The sequence below is a fragment of the Dermatophagoides farinae genome, chromosome 3 (assembly GCF_024713945.1).
Source record: "Dermatophagoides farinae isolate YC_2012a chromosome 3, ASM2471394v1, whole genome shotgun sequence".
Classification (NCBI taxonomy): Eukaryota; Metazoa; Arthropoda; class Arachnida; order Sarcoptiformes; family Pyroglyphidae; genus Dermatophagoides; species Dermatophagoides farinae.
Window position 1 is genome coordinate 3,456,268 of NC_134679.1, and position 23,018 is coordinate 3,479,285.

A 23,018-nucleotide genomic window follows, 5' to 3' on the forward strand; every position below is an offset into this window, starting at 1 on the left:
ACGTTTCGATAAACATTAGGGTACCTCATAAACAATGCTATGTTAGCATTCCATAAGCTTATATTTGTGACTATAACTGTGATATGTATAGAAAAAATCAATAGCATGGTATAAACACATCATATTTGTGAATGTTATTGCATAATGATCTAAAATTGATCCACCACAATCGTATGCTGCTATGACACAACATTTAGTCTACTTCTACCCAGATCATAAGAAGTAAAACCATGTAAACATTGTGACCGCTCATCGTTAGCGAACATCGTGTTTTATGTGTGTGTGTGTATCGTCGAACCACCAAGAAACCAACCAGACAATGTGAATGAAAAGAAAGAAGTGAAATTTCTGATTATTGATCAAATCAATGATTATTGCTTGGTCGATCACTCCTCTCTTTCTGCTTATATGTGTAAATTATTTTCAACTTTTAAAGTAGAGAAAGATTATCTTGTCCTAAGTTTAATCGGGTTCATTTGGAGCCTGTTTTTCTCGTTCCAAAAATAAGTAGGGAATTTCACAAAATTCAAACTTTTAAAAAGTGCTGCTCAAAATTTCAAATAAAATAGACCATATTTTAAACTAAAAATTTTTTGAAATTAAAAAAAATAAATAAAATCAAACAACTCATCCACATTTAGTCGATTTGATTTTTTCAATTTTCAAATTGCTATGAATTCATCCGGAGGTAAGTCTGAATGAATATTAATTCTTGTATATCATTGTCAAGTAATTTAATTATTCATTCCGCAGCATCGGTAGTTGTACCGCGAAATTTTCGCCTCTTGGAAGAATTGGAACAAGGACAAAAAGGTGTTGGTGATGGGACCATTTCCTGGGGTCTTGAAGACGATTCTGATATGACTTTAACATATTGGACCGGTATGATAATTGGACCACCAAGAGTAAGTTTTTTCTGGTCATTATTGAATCGATTATAAATTTGTTCCCCATATATTTTCAGACGCCATATGAAAATCGAATTTATAGCCTAAAAGTTGAATGTGGTTCAAATTATCCGGAAGAACCACCAAACGTTCGTTTTATATCGAAAATTAAGATGAACGGTGTCAATGATTCCAGTGGAGCTGTAAGTTGATTTATTTGATTTGAAAATTAAACATTAAATAAATTTGAATTTCATAGGTCGATCGTCGTGCCATATCAGTGTTGAATCGATGGCAACGTAACTATTCAATCAAGACCATTTTGCAAGAGCTTCGACGAGCAATGACATTGAAGGAGAATATGAAACTTAATCAACCACCTGAGGGAACAACATTCTGAAAAAATTATACTAAAGTAATCCAACCGATCGATCTAATTAATGAATGAACGATCCGTGCCCCATCCATCCATTTATCCATACCTTTGCATTCACATGCAAATTGTATGTCGATCTGTTTACGTACGAAGGTGTGTTGATTTTGATTGTACGATTCTCTACCAACTTATTATTTAACAAACCAATCAGCAAACAAACAGATGTCTTTGGTGCCTAGGATTTTCTCATCATCATCATCATCATCATCATATGATCATTTCCATCGCAATCTCAGCTTTGTCGTTTTTTCCATCTATTCATTGTCATTCATTATTCATTTGTCATTACACTTCCCAATCCCCAATCATCTATCTTGATAATAAAACCCCTACTTCCTATTTTCTTCACGAAGAAACACAAAAAAAACACTGGAAGCAAAGGTCAACAAAAACAAAATTGTTACAATTTTTTCTCCCTTTTTTCCACAAAAATTATCTCCTTTCACATTTATACATCTTGCCTGAAAACACACATACACACCTAATCCGACAATTTAAAATATGTTGATTTCAAATTTTTGCTGTTGAAATAATGTCGCATATTTTTAATTTTTTTTTTCTATTCAAAAATTTTTTCTCTTTGTTTCGTTTTTCACGATATAATAATATCGAAGTAACATTTACTGCTTCGATTCTTATTCCAGATTGATGTTCAATTCTTTCTTTTTTTTTATTTGAGTTTTTTCCACTTTGCGATAATCGCATCAATATCATCACAATGTTCATTACAATTAGCAAACAACAAGCATCAGCAGCAATATATGGAAAACAAGCATATACTACATTAATAGTTGTTCTTTTTTTTGAACAATTGATCCATTATCTATTATTATTATTATTATTATGATCTATGATAATATTTGCAACTAATTATTTTCCATTATTATACATGAATAATGTTTTTTCTAAATTATTTTTAAATAATTTAAAGATTTTTTCTCATTACCGATAGATGGCGAGAGCTTGTAGGGTTTAAAAAAAAATTGAAATGTCAGTAAAATTCAATCGAATTAGTCTAAAAAGGCCAATCAATTGGATCAAATTATCATCGTGTTTGGTCGTTGTCATTGTTGTTGGCTTAAGATCAAATATAATGGTTTTTTTTCTTAACAATGAGATGATGCAAAAACAATCGGGTTTTTTTGTAATAATTATTAAATATTGATTATCCTATATTTGTATTTGTGTCTTCATCGCGACCATCCGGTTTCTAGTTGTTGCCCGTAATTTGAACACTTGTTTAATGATGATGATCTGGATTCCCGAAATATAATATACAGAACATAGCGTGCAATGACTTGGTTGATGTTGCTTTCTCTGATTTTCTATGGTTTTTCTAGGTTAGAAATTGATACTTTTTTGTCTTAAATATGTGATGATTCGATTCTATTCCACTTAAGTATTATGTGCTTATGAGATAAATAGATTTGATTTCTTACTAAGTGGTGGCCAACAAAACAAAGATATCAAGATTCAGTTATAATGAGAATGTCGTCGTAATTATAATAATCTGATTTATGATCCATAGAAAACTATAAAAGACAAATCGATCATCAATTTAAATATCAATCGTAATCATTACTTTATCACAACGACATTTGATAAATTGAAAAACTATTCGAAATGATTAAATTCTATTTTCTATTTTGTTCATTCTATATCGGTAGATTTCCATAATCTTATTTCATTGATTAACATTTAATTATTCAAATTTTTTTTTGTAGTTTCAGTATGGATGTTACCAGTGTCCGAATTGGCCGGCATGCATCAATTGGACGAAGGAATGATTAACGTCGATGATAATAAACCAACTAATTTGACCATTTGTGTGGATAAAAAAGATGGTACATTGCTTGGTGACGAACATGATCGTACATTATTTTATGAATGTTCAAATGGTTTGGCATTTCCATTCCATTGTCCATCGAATTTGATTTTCGATGAAACACGTGGTGTTTGTATATTTGATCCAAATTCTCCAACAAAACGACCACCAAATCATGGTAATTCTACATACAATTGTACCGGTAAAGAGGACGGTTTCTATCCGGATGAAAATGATGCTACAAAATTTCATGAATGCGTTAATGGTTATCCATATGATTTTAAATGTCCACCAAACACCATATATGATGTAAAACGAAAAGTCTGTGCATATAAATCGATTGAACGACCAAAAGAAGAAAATGAACAACCACAACCTCAACCTCAACAACAACAACATCGAGCAGTGCGCGATGTAATTGAATCAACAACGGCAGAAATAAAGGAAGAATTACCAACTGAACAATCTGTACGACGACATCGTCGTAATGATGAACAACAGCAACAACAACATCATCATCATCAATTGGAAGAATTTGCTAAAGAAAAAAATATTGATCTTCATATTATCGAAACAACCACACAGGAAAATTTCGATGTATGGATTGACTGATTGATTGATTGATTGATTAAATGAGATCAATACAAATAAAATCGATTTTGAAATTAAATAAAATTAAATGAACAAACTTAAAGCAATGAAAAAAAAATTTTTCAATTTTTATCCACATTTGAATTTATTTTCTTTGGCGTCATAAATGATGATTACAAATTGAGTGTATGGTGGTATGTTTCATGGTATGATTTTTCATTTGACGACTATTTTTTTTTATTCCTGGGATTTTGCATAGATTATTACATTATTTTGTTTTTCAACATATCAAAGTTTTGTTTTTTTTCAGAGTATGTACGTTTTTTTCGAAATTTAATTTTTGTCAATTATAAGATTTCAGTTTTTTTTTCATATTTTGTTCCAAATTTGTGTGTGTGTGTGTGTAAGTGTTAGGCATCTATTAGTTGCAAATAGTAGTAGTTGAAATAAAAACGTAAAGCAACCACAAAAAAAAATTTCCAAATGTGTATAAGTGTGGGTGTAGATAATTTTTTTGTTTTGTTTTGTTTTGTTTAACCATTTTTATAATTTTTTATAAAATATAGATGTGTATATAATAAATGGGTGTGGTGAGTAGGCGTGTGTAGATATATTGTGGTCATATATAATAATCATCATATCAAGTGGTGTTTTCAAGACAAATGGCCACCAATAAATTTCATCTCTAGAGTCGTTTGGCAAATGTGAAACCAACCGAACATAACATTAAACCGGCAATAATGTCCAAAAACTATGATGATGATGATGATGATAGGGTTATTATTAGATTAATATAGAATCGAATTTTATGAAAACAAATGAATGGCAATAATAAAACTTACCATGACAGCAATATTGTTACCATCTTCAGCTTCGAATGCATTCTTCGAAAAGATAGATGTATTGATTCCTATTACGCTTTTGCATGGTTCACTGAAAGCAATGTATGCTCCCCAAAACATAACGCCGGCTACCCCCAAAATGGCGATTACTACCTGAAAATCAATTACTCATTGATTTTTTTTTCGAATATTATTTGAATTGACAACTTACTAGGAAGAAAACGATTTTGATATCATAAAGAACATTGGCGATGTTGAAAAAGGCCAAAATGAAAAGGATACCACCGGTAATGATACCAGCTATTTGTATTGGTGATAATTTGTCATAATTCTGGCCAGTGCCGATATTACAATCAGCATTTTTAAGGATGAAAAAACTGGCTGCTGTTGCTAGCTATGATTATTACAAAAAAAAACCACAAAATTTATTCATTCATTCAAACAGAAATGGTCAAAAAAAAAGTCAAAGTACAAAGACAAACACAGGAAATTGGACACAAAAATATTTAATGATGATCGGTGATCAATCAAAAATCTAATAATTAGAATTAGAACGGAACTTACACAGACAAATAGGCCCAAAAAGCCATAATAGTTAAGATGTTTGGATGAAGGCATAATTAAATTATATCAGATCGTCAAGACTATATTGATATCTGGTACAAATGAAAAATCGTATGATTACACAAACAAACAAAAAAGATCTCACGAAACAAAATCGGAAAAAACCAAGCGAACAAACTATTCGATAAGCAACAGTGAACACAAGATTATACTAATGAATGAAATGAAGACTTTTTGCCAATATTTTTTTTTTAGAAGGATTGGGTGGTGGTTTGATGGTGTCGAAGATGCCAAGTAGTAGCAACTATTGGGATGGGAGATACACACACTTTTTTTTGCAAATTAAACTAGCAAGTATTTATGTTATATACGTAGAATAGTTTAGTGACACACTTACAAATATATACGTTTCTTTTTTGGCGCGTCACGAAATGCAATAGCTGATGTTGTTGTTGATGTTCCAAGGTCACGATGAATCTCAGCCATCCAAAGCGAAATTGGAAAAAAAAGAAAAACACATACAAACATATGTGTGTATGGATGAATTCAACAAGTTTTTATTGTGTGTGTGTGTAGGAGGATGCTAATTGTAGAATGGATCGAATGTAAAATTTAAAAAGTGAATACTGGACAAATGGATGTTGCTATCAATGAATTGGAATGTAACTTTCTTTCTGTTCTATCCACATGTTCAGGGTTGTTTCCATACACTTTATGTTTTCATAATGATTATCGTTGTCAATTCATCACGGATGGATGGATGATGGCTTTTTAAATTCAATGTAATATGGGTAGTTGCTAATGTAAAATTTTGTTTGTTTGCCATTTTGAATTTTGTATTTGTTTTCGTTTTGGAAACTTTTTTTCGTTAGCACCACGACAACCGACTACGACGACTCAAATAGGATGTCAGAAATGTATGATTTCATGAATGTATTGTGTGTGCAAAATTTTTGTTCAAAATATATAGGATCAAAATTCAATATTCATTCAGTCAGGCAACTATCCCCCCTCCCCCAACAAACATCGAACCAACGTTTGGTTCGGTTGGTGATTATTGGTGAGAAAAAAAATATGCAGGCAGATGAACAGATGTTTGGGCATTAGTGTATCCACCACACATCAAGGTGACTGGTTTATTTTTCGGTTTTGTTATTTTCTTTAGTTTTTTTGGGCGGTGTCGCCATTCTTTTACTTTCCATTTAGATCATCATCATCATCATTATCAGTAAAACGGACGTGATTACTATACTGTAATAATGAATGGATTCATTTAATGATTCATAATCATAAACCATTGTCAGTCAGTTGGTCATTGACAGTTGACAAACATTCAGTCAGAGACATTGAGAAAAAAATTATTTATAATCGAACGGATCAAAGTCTGCCCAAATACAAAGTATAGTTAGATATTGGAATACGTTATACAACAAAAAAATCAATAAATAAATAAAAATTTATAATGGAAAGGAGAAAAATATTTCATTATTTAGTTGCAATCGCCAGTTATCATGAGATATATGATTATTATACAAATGCGTATTTATTTTACTGCAGTGATACATAAAAAATAGAGAGAGAGAGACAGACTGATTAATAAAAAAAATAATCAATTAAAACTCATCGATTCTATTCGATCGAGTGTGGTGTTCTCACTTTTTAGAGAATCCAAATATTTCCACTTATTTGAATACATTTGAAAATCCTATTGCCATGGCTGCTTTTGTAGATCAGCAGATTAGCATATGCATTATTCTTGTTATATTATTTTGTTTTTATTCTTGAAAATGTCGAGATTGAATATAAAAATCCCGAAACAATTGTTGGCAAATATTCGTACAGCTAAATAAATCGACCAAGCTTGATTGGATGCGCTTGTTCAGCGTTATATTTTTGAAAAGTTTGTATAATTTTAGCAACAACAATATTGCCCAATCTGTTTGATATGCATGCATAAAAGAAAATTCTTTTCCATCGAAAAAAAAATTACAATGTACCGGTAATTGTTTTTCAACAACGAAAGATGATTCATTCATTGTATAAAAAGTTTGGAAAATTTAATAACGAATGACGAACAGATATCATCAACAACAACAACAACAACAACAATAATAATAATAATAATATTCAACCAGTCAAGTTGTTGATTTTGAATTCGAATGCTCTGTTGTTAGTGAATTATTATTTTAGAGAATGGTATGCTATTACTTAACTTGCGTTACATGTATGCTTACAGTAACCATATATTTTTCATGTACACTCGATCAAAAAAAAAAATCAATTTATGATCATCATCATTATCATGATCATGATGACGGTGTCATATGATTGTGTAGAAAAAAAAACTTTGATCGTTATCAAAAGAAATGTCATGATCTGATCAAACAAATTGATTGATTGATCAAGAATAATTGAAAGAATGGTCGTCATCAAAAGGGATAAATTTTTCATTCAACTTTTCCTTGTTTATGAAAACCATATCGAAAGCATTGGCCATAAATGGAATATAATTGAAATAGACAGACACAGAGAGAGAGAGAGAGAGAGGGTGAATGCATAACCAAATATTAAACAAGTATATATGGAAAATAAGTGAATAGATTGAACGACGAAAAAAAATAACTAGCATCATAAAATTTATCATATCATCATCATTAACATTCTCATACGCAAAAAACATTCGATTCGATTCTAATGTCCAATGAGTAAATAGATTGAGAAAAAAAATGTATGCTGTCAATCCGAATATGGTTTTTTACCATCATTTCCGTTTTGAACGGTGATCAATTTGACAATGAACAATGTTCAATAGGTTTTTTCATCTAGAATAAATCGTTCCTGTGAATGACCTATGATTTTTTTGTTCTCTCGATTCTCAAAATGACTTAATTTTTTCATTCATTGATCGATCGATCCAAAATCAATCCAAAATGGCAAGACACGCAAAAGAAAACAGCAATCACGTATCATTAATAAATGACCAAGTTGGTTACATGAATAAACTTTAGATAGCTTCATTTCTTGCTATAAAACAACAATACGTTTTTCGTTTCAAGGTTCCATCACTATAACCATTATATCAATTCTATAGACGTAAAATGGATAGATGGCACGCAATCATTACTGCCAATTGGGGTGTGTTTAATTCACTATCTAGACACACATTGACAAGCATCTGCACGTCAATGACAATCAATGCCTGGTTCATTAATCAATATTAGTAATGTAATAAAGATAGACATGAATGACGGAATTTGTCATAAATTGTACATTTTTGAATTCCAAAATTCAGTTTCCATTTTTTTAAAAAAAGTACAACAGTGCCATCTATTTATTTATTAATTTATTTTATTAATTAATTTATTTCAAATTTTAAAAAATACGTATGTATGTTTAAAGAATATTTTCTTTGTTTGTCACATTCAATGATTTAGGAACCATTGTACGACGAACACCATCAGATATTTGTTGATCGTCTGCTGATGTCAATTCAATCGGTTTGAAGGCCCGTGCAGATTTCGATGTTGATTGTGATGATGAAAGTGATGACGACGGTGGTGGCATTTGATGTTTGACTTCAGCAACTCGAGCTTCATCAGCATTAATAACAGGAGTTTGTTCGGAATCGATCACCAATATTTTTTCTTTTGTCAGATAAGAAAGCCTAAGAAACGGTAAAATCTCATTAAATAAATTGTCATACTATTTGTTTGTCTCTTACCTATCAGTAATATTTTTCAAAATCGCCTTGACTTTTTCGTTTTTGATCGAATCTTTTTTGTTTGAATCAATTTTGGCCATCATACTGGTAATGTCACTAATTAATTTTTCTCCACCTTCTTTGTGATGATCAATTTTACTCTGTAGAGCCGGAATCAAACATTTAGAAATCTTATATTTATGTGAGACTTGTTTAAACTCTTTCAACGTCACGCCCAACTGCTCACAAGCTTGATCGAGAGATCGTTCCGTTTCAAAATTTGATTTTTTCAATGTTTTACATTCTTCATTCAAAACATTAATTTGTTCTTGTTGACGTAGGACATGTTCACGTTGTTGGCCAAGTTCGTTTTGACAACGAACAAATTCATCATTACATTCGGCAAGTTTGACTTGCATTTGTTCCAGATTCAATTGTGCTGTTTGCAGATTTTTTTCCGACGATAAAAGCTCTTTATCCAAAGATTCTTTCTCGTCTTTATCCACTCGTAAATGTTTTTGCAATACTAAAAGCTTTTGTTCTAAAAGGGATCTGATAAATGAAATTTCTTATTAAAAAACGAAAAAAACTAGTTAAACACTTTACCTTTCTTCCGAGAATTGTTTTTCCGCTTTTTTAAACTCATCGGCCATTTTCTCATGTTTCGCCATAATTGTTGATATTTTTGTTTCTAATTCAAATTTGGCTCGTTCTGTTTCCACTAAACGCTGACATGTCTCATCGAATTTTCTTTTCAATTGTTCATGACCAGATTTCAATTCAGAATCCAAAGAAGCATTCTTTTTCGTTAAATTTTGAACCATATCATTCAATTCAACGATTTTACCAGCCATTGTGTCATTTGATTGTAGCAGGCGATCGTTGTTGTCCAATAATTTTGTTCGCGATTCTGTCCATTCATGTCGCGATTGTTCAAATTTTTCAAACAATTCTTTATTTTGCTTTCGCAACTGTTCCATTTCGTTATGCAATCGTTGATTCTCATCACCGATTTGATCACATTGCGCGTGTTTAGCTTGAAAATCATCATACAACTTTTGTAGATCACGATGGATTACTTCAGATTGTTCGACTTGTTCTAATTTTGTTTCCAACAAAATATTCCGTTCTTCACAATCAAAAAGACGACTTTCTATATTGGATCGCGCTTCTTCTAATTCGATTTTAGCATCCAAAAGTTCTTGATTTACAGCCATAAGTTTTGATATTTCTGATTTCGAATTGGCCAATTTTACTTTATGGTTTTGTTCTCTGGTCAAACTCACTTGAACATCTTGTTTCAAAGAGTCATTTTCATTTTTCAATTTGGACAATTTAGTCTCCAGATCATGGATTTTTGTTTCAAATTGTACAATTTTTTGATCATTCAATTTTAATTTTTCATTTTCACATTGAATTAGTTTTAAACTTGTTTCGATTTCGAGAATTTTTTTGTTTTGTTTGCTCATTTCTTGAAGATTCTTTTCAAGCTCATTATTTTTTTGAACAAATTCGTCATTAAGATTCTTTAAATTGAAAAGATTTGATTCAAGTGTAGAATTCAAATTGTTAATTTCATTTTGAAGTTTGGTAATAGTTTCATCATTTTCCAGCTTTAATTTATTCAATTCTTCGAGATGATCGGAAACCAGACTTTCCATTTTCGATTCTGATTCATTGGCAATTAATTCCAGAGAATTGATTTTTTGTTTGGCTTCTGTTAGTTTTGACTGAAATTCATTTTCAAAAGTAGATTTTTGTGCTAATGTTTCATTCAGACGAACAGTCAAGATTTCCCGGTCATGAACCGATTCCACAAGACGATGATTCAATTCAATGATATTTGAATTTAAAGATTGAATAGTTTCTCTTAGATCATGACGATCTTTATCCATTTCAAGCATAGCATTATTAAGTATTTGATTTTCATTTTGTGATTCATATAATTGAATTGACAATTGTTCATGACGTTGTTTTAAATCGTTGATTTGAATGAAAGCGGTAGTTTCGTACTGATTCTTCATACTAGAATTGTCCATTCGCAATTGTTCCATTGTTTCTTCCAATTCACCAACGACTGTTTTATATCGAGTTTTTTGTAGTTCTAATTTGTCGTGCAAAATTTGTTGTTGAGCGCGCAAATTATCAACTTCATCACGAGATTTTTGGCATTGAACGTCGTATTCCTTTCGAATGTGATCGATTTGTTCAATGTGAACTTTTGACACCTGTTCTGAAATAGCTTCTTTTTGTTGATCAAGTCTTTCATATAATTCAACAATTTTTTTTTCGTATGTAATTTTGGTCTCCAACAATTCTAAACGATCTTCGTAGGAAAACGAACATTCTTGATCATCAGCGGAAATTTGAGCCAATAGGCTAGGTGATTTTGTAACTGTACCATTGTTGGATAATGTACAACAAGGTGATACATTAAGTTGGTCAATATTCAATGATAGTCGATTATTAGATATGGTATGGTCAGGCGATTTGGATGTTGGTGTTGAAACTAATTCGAAATCTTTTTCATCATGATCCTCATCCTCACAATGATCGGTCAATGTTTGGTCAAGTAATTCTTCTTGTGCATCCACAAAGCTATCGGTACCGACTTCGGATGAAGCTGCATTTTCTTCGATGCTACTCTGAATCTGCCCCATTTCATCTTTTGAGATTATAACGATATCGGGTGGTGGAGTACGCATCAATGACGTCATATAACGATAAACGGATTCACTTAATATGCCATTTCCTTTGTTCATCTCAAATGAGGTGTTTGAAAAATCATTAATTGCACTAGTATTTTCGTCGTTATTCTGATTGTCAAATTCGTGAGTCATTTCGTCGTCATCTGGTTTGCCAATTTCCGTATCATTTTTTAAGTCGACTGACTTTTCATCATTTTTGCAGGATTCATTCAAAAGCTGTTTTTTGGGTGTTTTGTTAACATCATTCATCATTGGTAAAGTTTCGTCACTATTTTGGAAATTCATTCTACTTGTTGATATGATTTTGTCCAATGAGAACGTAAATGGAATCGTAAATGTAGTTTCCACATCGTCCAATTCGACAGAAATATATTTATATGGCTGTTGTGGAAATGATTGTTCGGATTGGGATTCATTCATACCTAAAGAAAATAGTTTAATAATAATATTAAAAATACAAAACAAAAATCGTACCATCTAATGGTCCAGAAAATAATGAAATATCGTGTTCTGGATCCATAAATTTATTGAAAAAATCATCAAATGAAGATTGATTCTGGGTTCCAGGATTATCATTTAATTCTTGATTCATTTCAATCCTCGTATCGATTGATTCTGATGAATTTTCATGTTCACCTTTTTTTGAATCAAGATGTTCGTTATCTATTTCATTGCATTCGTCAGCATAATTGATCGATTCATTCGATTCTACATGTTCAATCAAATTATCAATCAACTCACCGACAACTTGATTTTTTTCATTATCTTGATCGTTAGACTCATCCTTAGAATCGGTAGACATGTTGACCAATTTAAAAGAAAAATCCATTAGATTTTTCGCTGGCAGATATTCGGTTATATTCGAATCGATGGGGTTTGATATTGAGCTTGAATTTGCATTGAAATTGATTAGATAACTAGTCGTATGATTTAAATCGTTTTGATGATGATTATCTTGATTAGAATCTTGGCTACCAGAAACCGGTAAACCAAGAAAAGAAAGATCTGACATGATATTAAAAAAAAATGTTTTTCAAACCGACGACAATAACTACACACACGAAAATGCTTGTTGTAAGCTTTGGATGAGTTCAAACGAATTTTAGAAATCAACGGTCGTTTTATGATTTTTCGATCAGCCAATCAAAAGAGCGTTTGATGAGCAAGCGCAAATGCGTTTTAACTTACAAACAATCGATACTAAACAATCGAAATATGTGATATAATAAACATTCAAGGTTTTATTCCTATAGGAATTCTATAAAATTTTCAAACTATTTTCCGCCTATGAGCTGTTACTCAAATATGGACGATAATATTGCTTTATAAATGTTTATTACAACAGTTGATGTCAAAATGATTGCTAAATAATTTTTCGCTGGTTCTTTCAGCGGTCAAAGCAAAATTAAGATTATAACAATTGAGAATGATCACATAAAAGTTTGGATTTCTTTAATATAATCATCTAAACGATCCATACGCCATAATGAATAGATTTTTAGATCATTACGTTTGATTGATAATAACATGGCTGTGATTAGTTCACCCAATGAACACCATGCATGTGTGATGGCAACCATTTGAATATCATAGAATTGTATCCATTTAGTTAGACGATGTCCAAAAAATTCATTATCGTCGCTTTTATCATTGTTGAAATAATTACTGGAACAAATATGTCCACAAGGTTCGACCATCAATACAATCATCATCCATATGAAATGGATGATAGTGAGGAAAATTTTCGAACCAATAGTTGTATCTAGTATGTATAATTTTTTCAGCCATTCCTCCGTCTTTCGAGCGTAGGTCAATGCCAAAATTGTTAGAATCTGTTCCAAGATATTAATGATATACCATACGGATGATAGTGTAAAAACGAGTTGATGTTGTTGAAAGCAATCGGCTAGGATGAAACCAATAATTAGTAAAACGCCCCAAAATGACCATATGATTGGAACTAGACAACTTTAAATAAAGTGGCAAATTATTAGAAAAAAATGACCGAAAAGTTTCTTTATAAAGAAATGAGTCAAACCAAATCAAATATTCAAGATCCAATGACCAATAATCGAATTTAACGAATGAATCTATCGGACTTGTTCGATTCAATGTTTTTGATGATCGGGAAATCGGACTTTTATTTGGTGATGATGATGATGATGATGATTGATCAAGTTTTCTAGCTGCAGCCAATAATTTTTCTTTTCGTAAAAAATTACCGATATTAAAATCTGATGGCAACGACTCTTGGCCATACCAATTATTATTTAGATTCAAATGCCAACAAGAATTAACACTTTCCATTCGAGTGGCTTATGTTCAAAAAATTAATCAATCAGAAAAAAATGATTCAAGCTATTTTTATTTATTTAATTCAACATTTCGATAAATAAATAATTAGAAAATATAAATTCGATTTGGAAAAAAAAGAACGAAACACGTTAATCGATGATTTGCCCGAATGTGATGGCCAATACGACAAAAATTGTTCCTAAATTGTACGCCGATTCTAATTCGTCAATTTAATCAAGAATTTACATCACACATAGAAAATGCTTCCAATCAAATAACTTACGTTTGTTGCTTCCATTGTGGCCACGATGGGGTGTGGTTCCTCCACCACCCTTATGTGTTGTTACAGCACCACCTTTATGTGTTGTTACAGCACCACCTTTGTGAGTTGTAGCTCCATTTCCTTTATGGGTGGTTGCCCCACCACCTTTTTTGGTAGTTCCTTTATCACCTTTATGGGTAGTGGCCGGTCCTTTATGAGTCATATAATCATTATAATAATCATCACCTGTTTTAATGCCTTCTTCGGATTCAAAATCAGGTGATTCGAATTCAGCCAAATCATCATCCTGTTGTTCATCATGGAATGTTTCATCAATCATTAGTGATTCTTCTTGTGGTTTTTCCTTGTATTGATCGACTTTTGTTGAATTATTTACCAAATCCGATTTTTTTAAATGTTCGGTGTCATTTACTGTGAGATTTTGATTGGCAAGTATAACTGGTAAAACCAGTATTAGAAAATGAATAGAGCCTATGGATTAAATAGATTAATTCAAGTCATATTCCATGTATATAATTCAATTCTTACCTGATTTCATTCTCGATATAGATTGAAATGGATCAAGATTTTTGTCAATCACAGAAAACAATTTTTTTAAATTTGTGTATGTATGTTTGAAGCCAATAGAAAAAAACAAATCGATTTATCGAATTAAATGACATCGTATTTATACGAATCGGTCATGATTGGAATTTGCATTTGTCCAGCTATAAATCACTAATGATTGCCGCGATGTTGAAATTGTCAAATTTCCAAATGTCATTGTCAAGGCGATTTGTTAATACATTGATTCAATTATACCAACTTGTCGATATTTGGCCATAAATCATTGATCAATTCTTGAATCATGTTTATTTGTCTCAAAAATGACATTTATATCTAACAATTAAATAATGCAGATATTTCTACAAAATTTTACAATCTAAATCTCAATAACAATTATATCATGCAAATAAAATTTAATTATACATCTTTTCGAGCATTAATGCGGATGCACCACCCCCAGCATTACATATAGCTGCAACACCCATTTGTCCAGGTTCCAAATGTAAAGCTAAATGATTGACAATGCGTGAACCAGACATTCCTACTGGATGACCGAGGCTAACAGCACCACCACGAATGTTTACTTTAGAAATGTCTATTTTAAGTAATCGTAGATTAGCCAACACAACGGCACTGAATGCTTCGTTAATCTCCCATAGATGTATATCATTTTGTTTGTAACCCGTCATTTCAAGTAACTTTGGAATTGCATATGTTGGAGCGATGGAAAAATCAATCGGATCGACAGCTGCATCGGCAAATCCAACAATCTTGGCCAAAGGTTTAAGACCATATTTTCGAACGGCTCGTCCCGATGCTAAAACAGCAGCTGATGCACCATCGTTAACTAATGTTGATAAAAGATATTTTAAATTCTATACTCTAACACAAATATATGCCATTTACTCACTTTTACTAGCATTTGCAGCTGTTATTGTTCCATTTTTCGGTTCAAATACCGGCTTCAATTTAGAAAATTTCGAAAAATCTACACGCCGATATTCTTCATCTTCGCCAAATTTGTGGTTTGGCATTTTTTTAGTTGCTGGTATATCGACTGGTACAATTTCCAATTCGGTTACTTTAGATGCCCATTGAGCACTTAGCTCATAACTACGTTTCGCATAATCATCTTGTTCGGCACGAGATATGTTCATATTTTTGGCCGTATGTTCGGCACATGCTCCCATCAATTTTTTATAGTAAACATCGGTAAAACCGAATTGTAATCCATCGATCAATTTGATGCCTCCATACGGTAAATCACCACGAGGTAGAAAAAAAGGTACATTGGAAAAACTTTCCTGGCCACCGGCAATACCAATATCAATTTGACCACATTGGATAGCCTGTGCTAATATCTGATAAGATTTCATTCCGGATGCACAGGCTTTATTCAATGAGGTTGTTGCAACAGTCACTGGTAGACCAGCTCCTAATGCTGCTTGTCGAGCAGGTGCTTGACCAACACCAGCTTGCCGTACGTTTCCCATGATGACTTCTTCGATTACTACGAAAATTTAAAAGAGTAAATTTAAAAGTTCAACAAACAAGGTAGACAAAAAAATTACAATCTTTAGTGATAATGGTCGATTTTTCGATTGCACCTTGAATAGCTATTGCTCCTAATTGTGGACCTGTAAATTGGGCAAGTTTTGAACGAAAACATCCAATTGGTGTTCGTGCGGCCGATATTATGTATGTTTGGTCATCTTTAATATTTGTTGATGACAGATTACGTTTTCCAATCAAATGGATTATTGAGAATCTATTCACTTTCAACATTGTTTGAATAAAAAAACACAGTATCATCTATATACTAAGCAGAACGACTGTTGTTTGTAAATAATAATAATTTTATTATCAATAATTTTTGTCAAAAACATTTCTCTGATTGATTTGATGAAGATGATTATCGTCTGTCATGTGTACGCGTATGATTCCAAGCATGTGAAATCATATCCTATTCAAATGATACGTTCTTATGTATTTTTGATCAAAACAAAAAAAAAATTATTTATATAGAGACAATGATTGAAAAGACGAGAAAAAAAAAATTATAACAAAACACCTAAACCGAATAATAATAATAATATGAATTGAAAGAATTCAAAATGGAAAAAAAATGAGAAACTGATAAGAAAATTGTATTTAAAAAAAATTATTAACAAAAAAAAATTCATCTTATTTTTCATGTGCGTTTGTTTTAGTAATGAATTTTTTTAATATGAAATTCCACATGTGAACTAAGACCAGGTATAATGGCATTGGATGGTTTCAATTCTTCATGATATTTTATAATACGTTCAGCACGTCTACGACGATTTTCCAATGGATTAGATTTAGCAATCAAAGCGGCCAATGCCATTAGACGATAAATAAATATATGTAATAATAACATCTGGATACAATGATGAAAATAATGGTTGCCCGGAATCTCTAGATTATATAGGACGGCTTGAATTTCTTTAGGTCCACATCGATCAAATCCATATTGTAATATCATGTTACCTTCACTCATATAGCGACAAATAGAAAAGAATGATACAATTTGAAATATATAATGAAGACTAGAAATTCGGCTGAAAAAATTTGCCGTCAATAACATCATAATGTATGAAAAATTTGCCATTGCAATGAATATGAATGAATTTCCATCAGCCATCAATGTAAGAAAATGGCTAAGACCTTGAAATGCTTGCATACCAAGATTGAGCAATAAAAACATCCACCAATAAATGCCTGGATGAACAGTTTCATAGATATCAATTATCCATAAATATACAGCCACAATGGCCACCATTGTAATAGTTTCGTAAAGGTATTTTGTCAGATAGAATATTCCCGTGCTATACCAACCTGTTTTCCGGAATACATGTAGATGATTAATTTAGAATGACTGTCTATTTACAGTAACAAAAAAAACTTACCATTACGATGTTCATTGAAAAAAAATTTGGTCTCTTTAGCAAAAGCAAGTCCACATTGAAGCATAACCAAAAAGGCAAAAATATTGAGAGCAAAAAAATTATATCGGCCATTACTTGTCAGATTTGTTTCCTCTTCAATACTGGCTGTTGAACGATTACATGTTTGATTGAAATCCTCCTCTAGCGATATGCATCCATCAGCCAAAGCAATCTTTGGATCGAAAAAATAACGAAGAAAAAATCCATAGAATATATAAATAATGAAAAACATTGCCCATTCTTGCCATAGGTAGCCATAAATGAACGTTAAATAACGTGAACAAAGAATTGGCAATGATCCGATAGAAAAACGAATGCGATTCAATGGAATTCCATCCGGTACATATTGAGTTTCCGTTTCCAAACTTTTGTTAGCCATCGTTGTCGTGATTATGTTGAGATCGTTGTTTTGAACCAATTTTTGCACGACTGGATCATCATGATTCATACATGAATATTTAATCAATTCTTCAACGGGAAAAGTTGTGCCAAATGTATTATAGCCAGTTATTTGTGATAAATGTTGTCGAATCATAGATGGTGGGCCAGAATAGATGCCAACACCACTTTTGGCCAGCACGTAAATCTGATCAAACATGTTCATTAGATCGGTGTTTGGCTGATGTATGCTAGCTATAATCGTTACGTTATGTCGATGTACAAATTCACGCAAACAACCAATAACAATCTCAGCCGAATTTGAATCTAATCCACTGGTTGGTTCATCAATACAGATTAGATTGGGCATCCACATTGATGTCAATTCTAATGCCAATGCTAAGCGTTTACGTTCACCGCCTGAACAATTTTGTACCATTGTTTCGGCAGTCTCTGTAAGATCCAATTCGTCTAATAAATTTATTGCCACTTGTTCATGATCAACTTTCATCGCTTCATGTATGCCCATCGAGTAATTTTTTAATCTTGATGCATAAATCAAACTTTGTTTAGCCGTTAGTCCAGGCAACAGGTGGCCAGAAACTTCTTGAGTAAGATAGCAAATTCTGATCGGTGTAAATCGACTCAAATAGATTTTTGTTTCGACACTAAGCCGTGTTTTTAATTGACCATTCAGTACTTTGAGCAACGAGGTCTTTCCTGAGCCTGAGGTTCCCATCAACGCATTCATTGTACCGAAACGAAATTGTCCATTCAGATCGCGCAGAATTATTTTCGAATTAGAATGACGTACCGAACGTATTTCATGTATTGAACTAGAACCAAATAATGTAAGATTTCGCCATGCTACGATAATCTTGTCGCGTGAAAATTGTTCAAATTCTAATTCGGAATTGTGTTTGATTCGTTTTGGAAGATGAGGTGTTTTCTTTACAATAGATATTATCGATGAAGGTCCTAAAGGTGGATAATCAATTTTTTTTGTTTTAGAACGTTTCGAACAGATCATTGGTCGTAATTGCCATGAAAAATCGAATCTTATGAACATAAAAACCAATGTTGCCATCCGTAAAATCAATGTATTCCATGCAACTTGCGTCAGACTCGAATATACTGTTTCCGGGTTGACGTAATATTTGTAAAGGATGACTGAAAAAAAATCTTCTTGATTACAACGATCAAGTCCATAAAATGACCAAAGAAGACCTTTTGATATTACATTTGATGCTAATAATTGCGCAACTTTCAAAACAAACGGATCTTTCATATGTTCGAGATTGATGAGATAGCCATTGAGTAGACAAAGTATTATGTAATAAACGTACGATACGATCAACGATAGTTCAGCATTATCCATGAATATGACGGCAACCAATTGTCCAATGCTTTGCATATAGACGTTGTAAAGCCAAAAAAGACCAAGGAAATGACCAAAACGACTCCAATTTATCTGAAACATTCCAGCATCAGTCATAGAGAGAGGTTCAATTGTATGATGACCACTGGGAAAATATACGAGTATTGTTGTGACCAATGTGAACATGTTCATTTCGATGAATCGCACAAAAAGATATGACCAAAAAAATGTTCCAAGCGAATACCATCGATTGCGATGTTCATTACGGAACACTTTGAGAAGTGGAGAAAAAACAACTGATGCCATGCCGACCATACCGAATCCGGTGTACATTATACAAAATGATTGATAGCTAACATATGTTTCCATTAATGCATCATCATTAAGTTTTTGGCCACAAGTTTGATTTTCTGATGATATTGAATAACAACCACTTGGTCGTACCATTTGTGGATCATAGGTGAATGTCAGAAATAGATATGATAGAACGTACATTAGGATTTGTAATAAGAAAACGTGGCCATTAACAACAAACACCACCCGGAAGAGACGAGATAATTGCAAAAGTAAATCGCCAATAGTAAAGGGCTTCAAACGACGAGGCGTTCCCCAAGGTAGAAAATCTAATCGTGATATGTGAGGTAGTAATTTTTCATTTTCCATCTCCAATGTTCGATCGGCCAATAAACGAACGTAATCTGATTCTAGACCAGTGCAAGCAATTTTTAGGTATTGCTCAATTGGTGGTCGTTCATGATGATTATCATTTTTTTCTTCCATTGCATGGCTTGATTGATTATGTTCACTAAAGTTGATATCTGATAATTGATTTAATTGTTGTTGAAGATTTTCTTGTAACATGGCCGGCGTGCCTGAATAAATGCAGACGCCTCCACGTGCCAATATATATAGTTTATCAAACATTTCGACAATTTCCGCATTCGGTGTGTGTATAGACACAGCAACAGTCATACGATAACGATTGGCCAATTTTCTAAGACATCGCATGACCAAAAAAGCTGCATTCGAATCAAGGCCTGTAGTAGGTTCATCGACAAACAGTAAAGATGGTGGTACCAATGACATAAGTTCTTGTGCCACGGCTATACGTTTCTGTTCGCCACCTGAACAATGTTCGAAACGTCGATCCAATACGGATCGATCCAACATTAATTCATCAGTTATTGAATCGATATGTATCTGAGCTCTAGAACGAAATTTCCATCCATTTTTGAAAAGGAATGCATGACGAAGTATTTCACGGACTGTCAAACGACCAATGATTGTTTCATTTACATGTTGTTCAATGAATCCAATCCTAGGGGATTGTCGTTCGAATTTATTCAGATAAATTTCCGAATCTCTTGTCAGACCCGAATCACGAACATTACCATTGAGACAATTGAGCAATGTAGTTTTTCCAGCACCGGATGGCCCCATAAATCCGGTTAGGTGATGATATTCAAGTGTTCCATTGAGTCGACGTAGTAATACTTTGCTGGTTTGTTTTGTAGGCAGGAAGAAACGTTTCTTTTTTATTTCAAATCGAAGATTCCGCCATGCAAGACAAACATTGGTTTGTGAATCAATATCCAAACTAATATCGGATGTTTTTGATTTTGTTGTTGTGGTACTATTATTGCTAGTCACTGATTTATCATCATCATTTTGCGAAGATGATGATGATGATGATGATGAAAGGAAAAGTTTTGTCCTTAATAATTTTGGCGATGTAGGCGACATTGTTATTGCAATTTAATTAATCACTAATAATTGATTACTTCTTTTGAAAATTGAGTCGAAAATTGAACAAATGATGAAAAAAAAATTCAATATTCAAACGAATTCATCAAACTATATTGTGATGGCAATTTGCAAAAAGAGATGTTATATTGATAACTGATGTCTGTGATCATTGTTAGTTGTCGTCGTTGTTGTTCATGGATAGTCAACTTTGATTTGACGAGCCGTATTGAACATGATCAAAGGTTTTATGTTGAATGAATGGATATTGTTGCCGCTGCTGTTGTTCGATGTCGATATACATCATTATCATTCTTGTCGTTTTGCTATGATGCTATCAAATAAATTTTAATTGAAATGAGAAATCAACAAACCGACGAAAAAATTTATGGGTTGTACAAAGAGAATCACATCACATCACATTATAATTGATCAATGAACGATCAAGTGGATTTTTAACACACCTAAGAAATTCATAAAATATTCGTAGAATGCACGATTGACATATACACAAAATACGATGCACAAACATCAACCAACAAGTGGCATCATGAAAATGGTTCATTGTCATTGTCAAGGTAAATATTGCATTTGATGATAAGAAACAAATACATGTTGAAAGGAATAATAAACACACACATATGTAGATATAATACACACGTCACTTATTCGTTCATCTCCTCCTATTTAACAAATTCTTTATGTCGCATGTTATTGTCGCACATGAATTTACAAACATCAAAGTACAGCTGTTGCCGGTTTTTTGTTTGTTTCCCAATATACAAATATTGACACTAAAATATATAGCTTTGCTTTGTGAATTGTTTTTCTTTGAAATTCAAAGATGATGATGATAATGATAAATAAGAGGTATCACCGGTAGTTTCCGTTGAGTTATGTTTTTTTTTTTATTCGAAAGAAAGATAAAATCAAAGTTGTTAATTTCGCTTGAAGAGTGTGAAAGCGATTGCAAGATGACAAAAAAATATATAATTCTCAGTGGGAAATCCAGATATTGTTGTTTTCATCAATCATTGTGAATCTGTTTTGATCGGATTCGGAATTTATCAATCAATATATATATTAATTAATGCTTAATTCGATCGATTTGATAATCATTATTTTTCAAGATATAAATGTTTGAGATATTTGTTTCGATGTTGTTGTTGTTGTTGCTTTCGTTGAAATATATTCAAAACAAACAGGCTTACAGACAAATAAATCAGATAGAAAAAAGCATATGATTTGAAAATGAAAAAATATTGTCACGTTTAAAATTATTTTCAATTATTAAAACAAAACGTATTTCGCTGCCCACAATGATGTCACGTAATGGTCGATCGATCAATCGGTAAAAAAAACTTGTTTCACTTACAAAAATGAACTGGAGAGTTTTTGAATGACACGTTTGGATTAAAAAAACCGGGAAATACACTTGGCATTTGGATGAATTTATCTGTACACTAAGAAGTATTAGTAGCACATTTTTCCTGGAAAAATCACACCAATCCACCACATCATCCTATCCATAGTTGAATCAAGGTAGTTGATAATGTTATTTTATGTTGATCCAAAATTCATTCTACGACTTTTATTCGAAACATTCTAACCCTTCAAATGTACACTGTATGTCTGTCTGCATGTTTGTTTGTTTGTTTGTTTGCCGGATTCACCTGTACATTTTTGTTGTTGTTAATGGATTCGATGGATCCAATAGATAATATCACATGACTCTCATGAACAATAACAACAAAAACAACAACAACGACAAAAACAACAACGAGTTTCTGGACAATCTTATGATTTTTTTTTTTGGTTTCCTCACATGCATACATGTTTTTTCTTGTAATTTTCATTTTCCATTAAAGTATTT

General features: G+C 32.3%; 8 protein-coding genes across 10 annotated transcripts; 2 read left to right on the forward strand and 6 right to left on the reverse strand.

The window, feature by feature from the left end:
• The first annotated feature begins 274 nt into the window (after positions 1-274).
• On the forward strand, positions 275-2,233 carry Uev1A (Ubiquitin-conjugating enzyme variant 1A). Of its 2 annotated transcripts, XR_006959236.2 has the most exons (5): positions 281-688; positions 754-905; positions 965-1,090; positions 1,147-1,416; positions 1,475-1,968. XR_006959236.2 is itself a non-coding variant. In XM_047057980.2 (4 exons), the coding sequence occupies exons 1-4, from the start codon at positions 673-675 to the stop codon at positions 1,285-1,287; spliced, it is 435 nt and encodes a 144-aa protein (XP_046913936.1). In that variant the 5' UTR covers positions 275-672; the 3' UTR covers positions 1,288-2,233. The 2 variants fall into 2 exon arrangements, 1 of the variants encoding a protein (XP_046913936.1); XM_047057980.2 differs by having other exon boundaries at positions 275-688; positions 1,147-2,233.
• A 569-nt stretch (positions 2,234-2,802) lies between these two features.
• Positions 2,803-3,857, forward strand: LOC124494721 (uncharacterized). Its single transcript, XM_047057977.2, has 2 exons — positions 2,803-2,986; positions 3,048-3,857. The coding sequence occupies exons 1-2, from the start codon at positions 2,947-2,949 to the stop codon at positions 3,758-3,760; spliced, it is 753 nt and encodes a 250-aa protein (XP_046913933.1). The 5' UTR covers positions 2,803-2,946; the 3' UTR covers positions 3,761-3,857.
• On the reverse strand, positions 3,858-5,998 carry LOC124494723 (uncharacterized). The gene is made up of 4 exons (XM_047057979.2): positions 5,146-5,998; positions 4,793-4,975; positions 4,582-4,734; positions 3,858-4,490 (listed from the first exon to the last, which is right to left on the reverse strand). Exons 1-4 carry the CDS (start codon positions 5,197-5,199, stop codon positions 4,425-4,427), a joined length of 456 nt encoding a protein of 151 aa, XP_046913935.1. The 5' UTR covers positions 5,200-5,998; the 3' UTR covers positions 3,858-4,424.
• A 2,475-nt stretch (positions 5,999-8,473) lies between these two features.
• On the reverse strand, positions 8,474-12,644 carry LOC124494717 (uncharacterized). Its single transcript, XM_047057972.2, has 4 exons — positions 12,028-12,644; positions 9,452-11,975; positions 8,867-9,397; positions 8,474-8,809 (listed from the first exon to the last, which is right to left on the reverse strand). Exons 1-4 carry the CDS (start codon positions 12,563-12,565, stop codon positions 8,539-8,541), a joined length of 3,864 nt encoding a protein of 1,287 aa, XP_046913928.1. The 5' UTR covers positions 12,566-12,644; the 3' UTR covers positions 8,474-8,538.
• Positions 12,645-12,927: 283 nt separating this feature from the next.
• On the reverse strand, positions 12,928-13,860 carry LOC124494755 (uncharacterized). The gene is made up of 2 exons (XM_075729651.1): positions 13,592-13,860; positions 12,928-13,521 (listed from the first exon to the last, which is right to left on the reverse strand). Exons 1-2 carry the CDS (start codon positions 13,858-13,860, stop codon positions 12,984-12,986), a joined length of 807 nt encoding a protein of 268 aa, XP_075585766.1. The 3' UTR covers positions 12,928-12,983.
• Positions 13,861-13,898: 38 nt separating this feature from the next.
• Positions 13,899-14,775, reverse strand: LOC124494722 (uncharacterized). 2 transcript variants are annotated; one of them, XM_075729260.1, is made up of 4 exons: positions 14,660-14,775; positions 14,357-14,602; positions 14,132-14,299; positions 13,899-14,065 (listed from the first exon to the last, which is right to left on the reverse strand). In XM_075729260.1, exons 1-4 carry the CDS (start codon positions 14,667-14,669, stop codon positions 13,998-14,000), a joined length of 492 nt encoding a protein of 163 aa, XP_075585375.1. In that variant the 5' UTR covers positions 14,670-14,775; the 3' UTR covers positions 13,899-13,997. The 2 variants fall into 2 exon arrangements, with proteins under 2 accessions (XP_075585375.1, XP_046913934.2); XM_047057978.2 differs by having other exon boundaries at positions 14,132-14,602.
• A 185-nt stretch (positions 14,776-14,960) lies between these two features.
• On the reverse strand, positions 14,961-16,693 carry LOC124494720 (acetyl-CoA acetyltransferase, mitochondrial-like). Its single transcript, XM_047057976.2, has 3 exons — positions 16,249-16,693; positions 15,588-16,187; positions 14,961-15,524 (listed from the first exon to the last, which is right to left on the reverse strand). The coding sequence occupies exons 1-3, from the start codon at positions 16,487-16,489 to the stop codon at positions 15,091-15,093; spliced, it is 1,275 nt and encodes a 424-aa protein (XP_046913932.2). The 5' UTR covers positions 16,490-16,693; the 3' UTR covers positions 14,961-15,090.
• Positions 16,516-22,537, reverse strand: LOC124494716 (uncharacterized). The gene is made up of 2 exons (XM_047057971.2): positions 17,608-22,537; positions 16,516-17,536 (listed from the first exon to the last, which is right to left on the reverse strand). Exons 1-2 carry the CDS (start codon positions 21,143-21,145, stop codon positions 16,884-16,886), a joined length of 4,191 nt encoding a protein of 1,396 aa, XP_046913927.2. The 5' UTR covers positions 21,146-22,537; the 3' UTR covers positions 16,516-16,883.
• Positions 22,538-23,018: the final 481 nt, after the last annotated feature.

Bases quoted from the DNA above. Each gene is read 5' to 3' on its own strand.
- LOC124494721 (XM_047057977.2), top strand. From the start codon at position 2,947: ATGATTAAATTCTATTTTCTATTTTGTTCATTCTATATCG. The intron at 2,987-3,047 runs GTAGATTTCCAT...TTTTTTTTGTAG, and splicing joins ATTTTGTTCATTCTATATCG to TTTCAGTATGGATGTTACCA.
- LOC124494723 (XM_047057979.2), bottom strand. From the start codon at position 5,199: ATGCCTTCATCCAAACATCTTAACTATTATGGCTTTTTGGGCCTATTT. The intron at 4,976-5,145 runs GTAAGTTCCGTT...TAATAATCATAG, and splicing joins TTTTGGGCCTATTTGTCTGT to CTAGCAACAGCAGCCAGTTT. The intron at 4,735-4,792 runs GTAAGTTGTCAA...ATTGATTTTCAG, and splicing joins TCAAAATCGTTTTCTTCCTA to GTAGTAATCGCCATTTTGGG.
- LOC124494720 (XM_047057976.2), bottom strand. From the start codon at position 16,489: ATGATACTGTGTTTTTTTATTCAAACAATGTTGAAAGTGAATAGATTC. The intron at 16,188-16,248 runs GTAATTTTTTTG...AAATTTTCGTAG, and splicing joins GACCATTATCACTAAAGATT to TAATCGAAGAAGTCATCATG. The intron at 15,525-15,587 runs GTGAGTAAATGG...TATCAACATTAG, and splicing joins AGCTGCAAATGCTAGTAAAA to TTAACGATGGTGCATCAGCT.
- LOC124494717 (XM_047057972.2), bottom strand. From the start codon at position 12,565: ATGTCAGATCTTTCTTTTCTTGGTTTACCGGTTTCTGGTAGCCAAGAT. The intron at 11,976-12,027 runs GTACGATTTTTG...TATTTTCTTTAG, and splicing joins ATTTTCTGGACCATTAGATG to GTATGAATGAATCCCAATCC. The intron at 8,810-8,866 runs GTAAGAGACAAA...ACCGTTTCTTAG, and splicing joins TTGAAAAATATTACTGATAG to GCTTTCTTATCTGACAAAAG.
- LOC124494722 (XM_047057978.2), bottom strand. The intron at 14,066-14,131 runs GTAAGTTATTTG...TTGACGAATTAG, and splicing joins CCACAATGGAAGCAACAAAC to AATCGGCGTACAATTTAGGA.
- LOC124494716 (XM_047057971.2), bottom strand. From the start codon at position 21,145: ATGTCGCCTACATCGCCAAAATTATTAAGGACAAAACTTTTCCTTTCA. The intron at 17,537-17,607 runs GTAAGTTTTTTT...TCCGGAAAACAG, and splicing joins TTTCAATGAACATCGTAATG to GTTGGTATAGCACGGGAATA.
- Uev1A (XM_047057980.2), top strand. The intron at 906-964 runs GTAAGTTTTTTC...ATATATTTTCAG, and splicing joins TGATAATTGGACCACCAAGA to ACGCCATATGAAAATCGAAT. The intron at 1,091-1,146 runs GTAAGTTGATTT...TGAATTTCATAG, and splicing joins TCAATGATTCCAGTGGAGCT to GTCGATCGTCGTGCCATATC.
- LOC124494755 (XM_075729651.1), bottom strand. From the start codon at position 13,860: ATGGAAAGTGTTAATTCTTGTTGGCATTTGAATCTAAATAATAATTGG. The intron at 13,522-13,591 runs GTTTGACTCATT...CTTTATTTAAAG, and splicing joins GATCTTGAATATTTGATTTG to TTGTCTAGTTCCAATCATAT.